At 36.2% G+C, this 8847-nt stretch overlaps 1 protein-coding gene across 1 annotated transcript; it reads left to right on the forward strand.

Annotated features, from left to right (window-relative positions):
* The first annotated feature begins 797 nt into the window (after positions 1 to 797).
* Positions 798 to 3299, forward strand: LOC120148226 (probable serine/threonine-protein kinase PBL10). Its single transcript, XM_039161394.1, has 7 exons — positions 798 to 832; positions 1142 to 1240; positions 1412 to 1743; positions 1959 to 2094; positions 2189 to 2331; positions 2422 to 2545; positions 2631 to 3299. The coding sequence occupies exons 2-7, from the start codon at positions 1159 to 1161 to the stop codon at positions 3065 to 3067; spliced, it is 1254 nt and encodes a 417-aa protein (XP_039017325.1). The 5' UTR covers positions 798 to 832; positions 1142 to 1158; the 3' UTR covers positions 3068 to 3299.
* The last annotated feature ends 5548 nt before the right edge of the window (positions 3300 to 8847 follow it).

Consider the following 8847-nt stretch of genomic DNA (forward strand, 5'->3'; position numbering starts at 1 on the left):
AAATTTGTCAAAAAAAAAAGGCTTATTTGAGGAAAGAACAGCAAAAACGCAACCAAGTTTTTAATAAGAGGTTTGGAATCCAAACCAGAAGCATCCTTTCAAAGTTTCATCAGCAATGAGTCATTGGCTCTAGAATCTGCACACTAATGCGTATCACTTGCAACAAAAATATCAAATTAAGGTATTTTGTCCGCACCCAATGTCTGTTTTCAAACTCAGGTTAGGACCATTACAACAATGGGGGAGCAAAGCAAAGGCAAAATCTTTCAACTGCCGTCACATTAAAAAATCGTCCAACTTTACAAGAAAGTGAACTTGAAAAGTCAATTCCTTGAAATGATAAGCAAACAAATAGTGAATGGGGATTGATCAGAACGGGAAGTTTCCTTGAGAGTTCATCCATGCCATGAAAATACAAAAATGTACCCTTTACTTAATTCTTTACCTTGAAAAAGGTTTGCCATTTGTCTTTCAATTATCCATACGATTGCGGATTATCCATTAAAAAGCCCCATTTTTAAATTCAGGATTAAAAAAGTTTTTGGTTTTATTAGTTTATAAAGGAGGGAGCCACCTATGAAGCTCTAGTTAAGATACCATCATTTTTGTATAGAGAATCCAACGACTAAGAAAAGATGGCCATGCTGTGCAAGAAATGGGCTAACCATTTCTGACTTGACCCTCTATAACTACGGAGAGAGAGAGGCAGAACACGCCAGCTTAGAAAGCGGAACCAGCTCGCCGTTAATGCAATTCATCTTTTTATTTTTCTCTCTTTGATCTGCAACCATTATCACTATCCGCTTACTAGTTGCAGCCTGCCGGTTGCTTCTACCAACTGCTGTACAAGAAATAACCAAGCGTTTTGCTATAAACTAGTAAATTTCTCTCTCAAACCCCATTTCCCCCTGCTTTTTATTTGGTTTAACAGAGAAAAGACTTGTTTTTGGGTGATTTAGTTTCTTGGGTATTCTTTTGTTTCAAGTGTTTCCTTTTTTGTTTGAACTTCTAAATAAGAAAAAGCTGGTTTTGTTCTAATTAAGTGATGGTTTTGGGAAGCTTTGTTTTTAAGACGTAGATCTCCTTTTCTTTGTTGAATTTTGGATCAAAGGGTCATTTTTTGTGTATGTTTTACTATCTCCAGAAGAAGAGTTGAAGATGGTGGCTTGTTTTCGGGTATTTGATTCAATGGGGATTTGCTTTAGTGCCAGAATTAAAGCCGAAAGCCTCAATAACACAGGTAGTAGAATTTTTCTAAAGCTACCGTTTTGTTTTCTCTTTATCGAGCATCATGCTAATATATCTGCCAGTCTCGATGGACTCATTTGCTTATTTAAACATTTTAGTAATATAGGGATTTCAGAACAATCAACAGATCTCAATTGACAAATGCATTGCATGATTGAAACAGGACTGACGTCAAATTATGATAGTGGTAAAGGGAAAGATTTGAGCAGTGAAAGCAGCGGCAGCAAAGTTTCATCGTTCTCAGCACCTTTAACACCTCGGAGTGAGGGTGAGATTTTACAGTCCCCCAATTTGAAAAGTTTCAGCTATGCTGATCTCCGAATGGCCACGAGGAATTTCCGCCCCGATAGCGTGATTGGAGAAGGAGGTTTTGGCTCCGTGTTTAAGGGTTGGATAGATGAAAACTCCTTCGCCGCCACCAAGCCTGGAACCGGCATCATTATTGCTGTCAAAAGGCTCAAGCAGGATGGGTTCCAAGGTCACAGGGAGTGGCTGGTGAGTCCATGTTCAGCCTCATCGTGTTCTCATATGCAGAGCATTGGAGTCGTTCGCATTTCTTAATGTGTGTTGTTTTTCAATTTGCTTGCTTAAGATGTTTATCTGTGAATCGTATTGGTTTGTTTTTATCATTTTGGCCTTATGGAAGTTTTTAAATTATGTTTTGAGATCCAAGTGCATGGATTCACTTGTGTTCGTTCTCGATCTTATAGGCTGAAGTGAATTACCTGGGACAATTTTATCATCCTAATCTTGTGAAACTGATTGGATATTGCTTGGAGGATGAACACCGCCTTTTGGTGTATGAATTCATGCCTCGTGGCAGCTTGGAGAATCATCTATTCAGGAGTAAGTTCTTCTGGTCTATCGCTTGGTGTCATCGAACGGAACTTTGTTTTAAGTGTCATTTTATTTAATTATAACACTGAATTACCTATACCAGGAGGTTCTTATTTCCAGCCTCTTTCTTGGAGCCTCCGTCTGAAGGTTGCTCTCGGTGCTTCAAAAGGGCTTGCCTTCCTTCACAACGCGGAAACGAAAGTCATATATCGAGACTTCAAGACTTCCAACATCTTGCTTGATTCGGTATGTGATTTGTTAAGCCAGCGTTATTTCCCATTACATGACTATTTCATCACATTGTTTATGAACCATTTCATTCTGTTGCCATTACAGAACTACAATGCAAAGCTTTCGGATTTTGGATTGGCCAAAGATGGGCCAACAGGTGATAAGAGCCATGTTTCTACGAGGGTCATGGGGACCTATGGATATGCTGCTCCGGAGTATCTTGCCACAGGTACTTAATAACAGTTGACCGAGTATATGTAATTTTCCGCTGTTGTAAACAAAGAATCATTCTGTTTTTTTCTCCGACTGTGTAGGTCATCTGTCTGCCAGGAGTGATGTCTATAGTTTTGGAGTTGTGCTGTTGGAGATGTTATCCGGCAGAAGAGCAATCGACAAGAATCGACCGTCCGGAGAACAAAAACTGGTGGAATGGGCCAAACCTTACCTTGCCAACAAACGCAAAGTATTCCGTGTACTGGATAATCGCCTTGAAGGCCAGTACTCAATGGAAGGAGCCTTTAAGGCTGCTAACCTTGCTTTGCGATGCCTTTCCATCGATCCTAAGTTCAGACCGAACATAAATGAGGTTGTAACAGCATTGCAGCAGCTCATGGAATCCAATGATTCCGAAAGTAATCAGAACAAAACTAACGACATACCTCGGAGACGTAGGCAAAGAGCAGATGATGTTAACGCTGGTAGGAGTAAGACTGCATACCCTCGTCCATCGGCTTTGCCACTTTATGCCTGATAACGGAATCAAGGCCCGGAAGGCATTCACTTTTACTATATTTTTGCCTAGTGATTGTACAGTTAGTTTATTAGCTAAATGTACTTGAAAGTTGGCGACAAAATTGCAGGCTGTTACCCAGATCAAGGGGGAATGTACTTGCAATTATATGTTACTTTATGAGAGCCAACTTGGAAAACGGTGTAATAACTTTTCTACGGTGCAATTATTAGTTTTATCCTCCCTTTTCCAGTCGGGTTTTGGTGAAATTATAATCATATTTTTTTATTAGTTCATTTTATGATTAACTTTTTCCTAGTCTTTTGAGATTGAGAAGGTTACAAGAAATATCAACTCTTCTGGACCCTCCATCAAAACAAGGTGCTTTCATGATCGGTTTGAGAGAATCAATTGTTGAGAGTGTTCCCATAATGATAAACAAAGTCGCTTTTCTTGAAAACAGAGTCAAAGTTTGTGTGCAGGACCTCGTCCATTCGTAGGTCAAATTTCGATGCAGAAAGTACACTTCCCAGGTTTCGAAACAGATGAATGGTTTTTATTATAAAAATAAATATCTAAATAATAATGCATCCAAAAATGTTTTAATATTTAAAAAAAAATTCGTTAAAAATAATTATTTAAAATTTTATTCATTATATTTTTAGGTATTAATCGTTAAAAAATCTGTAACATGTGTCAAATTCATATTTTTTTTAAAAAAGTTATATTATTTATTTTTTTTAAATCTGGACATGACATGTGTAACTTAATGATTTTTTTAACGGTAGACACCTAAAATTGTATCGGAGAAAATTTTATACACTTATTTTTAGCGAAAAATTATTTAGACACTAAAAATTAATTTTAAATATGGTTTAAACATTTACTTTTATATTAAACATTTTTATTAAATATTTAAAGGTAAATTAAATAAATACACGTTAATATTTAAATAAATTTCTTTTCCCTCATTAATGCCTTAAAAGTAATGATTTAATCATTGATATTATAAATTTATAATAAATTCACTCATTGTTAATTATTGTTGCTAGGATAATAGAATATTGATGTGGCGTGTTAAATCAACTAATCTGATATTGTTTAGTTATGTAAAACAATTATGTGAGAATCTCTGTTGTGTGACGGTTAAAAAAGGCTAAAAAATGGCGTGACCGGTTAAACAAGTGACCGATTAAAATTTTGACTGGTTATGTTATATCATTTAACTGGAAATATTATCAAGTACAATAACATATTAGGTAGCGCTTATATAATAAAATAGGCATTTAACCGGAAATATTATCAAGTACAATAACATATTAGGTAGCTCTTATATAATGTAATAGGTAGCGCTTATATTGACCTATTTTCGAAGTAAATCGGTATATTTATACCGGTAACATTGCAAATTTACCTATTACATTATAATTATCGGTTTCGATGTTTTTTAGATCGATACAATTTTAAATGTATCGACTCTTTATGCTTGCACCTCGTTGGGCATTCATATTTCATTCTAGAAAAAAGTATTGACATAAACTAAAAAAATATCGATATATTATTTAAACCTATTTTCTCATAAAATCAGTATATTTATATCGGGTACATTGTAAATTTACCTATCACATTGTAATTTTCGTTTCGATGTTTTTGGGATCGATACTTTTAATAAATGTATCGACACTCTATGCGTGCACCCGTTTGGCATTCATTATGGACAGAATGTATCGACACAAATTTAACAAGTGTTAATACTTTATGCTGACCTATTTTCTCATAAAACTGATATATTTATATCGGTTACATTGTAAATTTACTTATTACATTATAATTATCGGTTTCGATGTTTTTGGGACTGATACTTTTAATAAATATATCAACACTTTATGAGTGCACCTCGTTTGGGCATTTATTCTGGAAAATAAGTACCGACACAAATTCCACAAGTGTCGATACATTATGTTGATATGTTTTCTAATTAACTGGTATATTTATACCGGTTACATTGTTAATTTACCTATTACATTATAATTATTGGTTTTGATGTTTTTTTGGTCGATACTTGTAGAAAATGTGTCGACATATATTTATGTAGTTATTGTACATACCTAAATATGTACTGTGAATTTAATGTTGTACCCACTCTTTAACTACCACTACCAATACCATACCCTATTGAAAGCAGCACGACTGAAACATGTTCAATGAACCTTTGCTTACATCTCCATCAACTCCGGGACCACTGAACTTGCACAACAAATTTTTTGCCATGGATCATACTGATGCAGACAATGTTAAGCCAACCGAGGAATGACATGAAGTACATAATGTTGATGAATCTGACAGATTGGTTGGGCAACTCTTCTGTTCAGGTGATCAAGCTTGGTACTTTTATAAGGGATTCGCACGGGAACATGGGTTTAGTGCACGTAAGGGAACAACACGGCTTGACGTGGAAGGGAATGTGAAGACACAAGAATTTTGTTGTTCCAAAAAAGGGTTTTGAGTATCAAAAGTCAATATTGTTGATCGTCAACGTGCTCATACGCCAGTCACAAGAACAAGATGTAAGGCTAGAGTCGTAGTTACAACAACAAATACAAACGATCAGTGGGTTATAAGTAAGTCATATAAGAAACATAAGCATGCATTGTGCACACCTGCTATGACATCATTTATGCATTCTAATAGAGCTGTAAGTAAGGCTGATATCGATGAGGCAACAACATTTAAAGAGGTCGGTGTTGGCACGTCACAAGTAATGAACTATTTAACGCAGCAGGCAGGGGGCTATCATAATGTTGGATTTACACATAAAGACCTCTACAATGCACTTCAAAGAGGTAAAGCAAAGGAAATCGTCGATGGGGATGTGAATGCGCTTATTGCCTACTTTGATTATAAGAAACATGATGATCCCATGTTTTTTTATGATGTACTCCGTAGACGAATCAGGGGCATTGCATAATCTTATTTGGTCGGATTCTACATCGAGATCGGATTACACATGCTTCGGTGATGTAATTGCGTTCGACACAACGTACAAAGATAATTTGTATGGTCGACCAATTATGCCTATTGTCAGTGTCAATCATCACCATAACACAATTGTGCTTACCACTGCCATAATCGCTGACGAGACGTCTCAATCTTTCGAGTGGGTGCTACATAATTTTTTAAAAGCCATGATGAATAAATCACCTATTTCAGTTGTCACCGATGGGGATATGGCAATGCAGAGGGCTATCAAATCTGGTATCCCTTATGCTAAGAACAAATTATGTTCTTGGCATCTTTCTCGCAATGCACAAGCTAACATTGGTGACCAAAAATTTACAGCAACAATCTCAAAATGCATGGCTTCCTGGTGGACAAACGAGGAATTTGATATTAAATGGCGTTCGGTTGTTTCAGAATTCAACGTCGAAAAGCATCCATGGGTGATTGAGAAGGGAAATACTCGACACTTATGGGCACAAGCATATCTAACCGGTCTTTTCTTTGCCAATATTCGATCAACACAAATGTGTGAGTCTATGAATGCTTCACTAGCGATTGCACTGAAACACAAGAAGATATATTTAGATGTTGTTCGTGTAATTAAAGATGGAATTAGTAGAATGCGTATGAACGAGTTGAAAGCGGATTACTTAAGTTCTCATCCGAAGCCCTTCCAGATCACAAAACTGGTCGACCTTGAAAGCCATGCTGTTGAGATTTTTACCCGCGAATCTTTTCGTGTTCCAAGATGAACTTCTACGGGAGACATTGTACCGAATTGAGGAAGAGATTCAATCCTTATCAGATGAATGTCAACATTATATTTTGTCAAAGTAAAAAGAAAAAAATAGCACATTTGAAATTATTTTTGATTATCATACAGAAACCCTAATTTACTCCTGCAAAAAATTTGAGACCGTTGGAATTCCGTGTCGCCATCAACTTCACATTTTGAAGCACTTGGATTATACATATTTGCCCGGGACTTTGATTCAAAGTAGGTGGACTAAGGATGCGAAGGCTTCTGCACCCAGTTATGTTGACTTGAATGTGTCTCCAGAAGTGATACAAATGGCAAGGTTCACTGCTCTACGTTCAACGTCAAGTAGGTTATGCTACATTGCATCAAAGATAGACGCGTCTTTTAAAACCGCAAGAGATGAGATGAAATGACTAATAGAAGAATTAGAAAACTCGTTTGGTTTGAATGATTCAGTCAACCAGAACATTGTAGTAAACAACGTTCGTGACCCTCAACGAAGACAACACAAGCGAAAAGAAGTACCGAAGAACAAGGTCGAGAAGAAAATTAGGCGATGTGGGTACTGCAACGGTGAGGGACATAACAAACTAACATGTCCTCAAGTCAAGCTCAGTTTGAATACAAGCACACAGCCTACATCAACTGATTTTTTCGAAGACGGAATGGAATGGACATTCAGTCCCGCACGTGATGACAACGATCTCCATATATCGTAAGTATCAACATGACTCATATTGTGTATAAGAAACATGTACAACAACCAATTGCTAACTTTTCTCATCTCATACATAATTACATCACATACAAAATTATAAATCGTATGTAACTTATCCAAAATTAACCCTACATTAACAAAATTTACTCTCTTAGTCTATTTTGATTGTGGATTACGAGACCGTTTAATATTTCATCCGCATCATCACATAAATGCCAAATAATCTGTAGACTATAGTCTCCAGTAATCATGGTCGGAATCAATTATGTAACTGGGATTATCCAGGTTAATCATGTTGATAACATAACCAATAAAACCTGGGGGTCCAAATGGTAAGCTAGGAATTGGTAAGACAAGCTTTTTTTGAGGGTTTAGGGTTTAGAGCCCTCCAACATAAGGATTACATGATTGAACATTACGTATAATAGTTGTATTTAGTTGTTGAAGAATTGTTTTTAATTTTATATAAGGATAGTTGTTGTGATATACGTTCACGTTTCAGGACCAATTAGTTAGATGCGTGCATTAGCCTATATCCTCGAGGCAAAGCACAAGAAATCTGACACTTAAAGATTTACCAAGAGCGGTAGCTTTTGCTCTGTATGAAGACCGAACTTAGAATCAACTTTGCAATTATGTTTATCATGTTGAAGAGAACCTGTTGAAAAATAGGATTTGCACACAACTACAAGCATTTTAAACCCTAAACCCAACTCCTTACATGATTAACATCTATGTTGCATAATTTTCTATGTGAGTAGTTGGGTTTAGGGTTTAAAATGCTTGCAGTTGTGTGCAAATCCTATTATTCAGCAGGTTCTCTTCAGCATGATAGGCATAATTGCAAAGTTGATTCTAGGTTCGGTCTTCATGCAGAGCAAAAGCTACCGCTCTTGGTAAATCTTTAAGTGCTAGATTTGTTGTGCTCTGCCTCGATGATATAGGCTAATGCACACATCTAACTACTTGGTCCCAAAACGTGAACGTATATCACAACAACTATCCTTATATAAAATTAAAAACAATTCTTCAATAACTGAATACAACTATTATACGTAATGTTCAATCATGCACTCCATACATTGGAGGGCTCTAAACCCTAAACCCTCAAAGGAATATTGCCTTACCAATTCTTAGTTTACCATTTAGACCCTGCAAGGGGTTTTATTAGCTATGCTGTCAACATGATTATGAGCTTCCTTTATCCTTTCGCATTCAGTCAGACTGTAGAGATTTGAATCAATTAAATTGGATTAAATACTTTAATCCAATTACCATTTTAAGAACAATTACATGAATACATTGATACTTACTGGCCGCTTT

This window comes from Hibiscus syriacus, unplaced genomic scaffold (assembly GCF_006381635.1).
Source record: "Hibiscus syriacus cultivar Baekdansim isolate YM2019G1 unplaced genomic scaffold, ASM638163v2 tig00110954_pilon, whole genome shotgun sequence".
In the NCBI taxonomy this organism is placed as follows: domain Eukaryota; kingdom Viridiplantae; phylum Streptophyta; class Magnoliopsida; order Malvales; family Malvaceae; genus Hibiscus; species Hibiscus syriacus.

Excerpts from the sequence above, each read along its gene's own strand:
- LOC120148226 (XM_039161394.1), top strand. The coding sequence starts at position 1,159 with ATGGTGGCTTGTTTTCGGGTATTTGATTCAATGGGGATTTGCTTTAGT. Across the intron at positions 1,744-1,958 it reads AAGGTCACAGGGAGTGGCTG|GCTGAAGTGAATTACCTGGG; the intron begins GTGAGTCCATGT and ends TCGATCTTATAG. Across the intron at positions 2,546-2,630 it reads TCCGGAGTATCTTGCCACAG|GTCATCTGTCTGCCAGGAGT; the intron begins GTACTTAATAAC and ends CCGACTGTGTAG.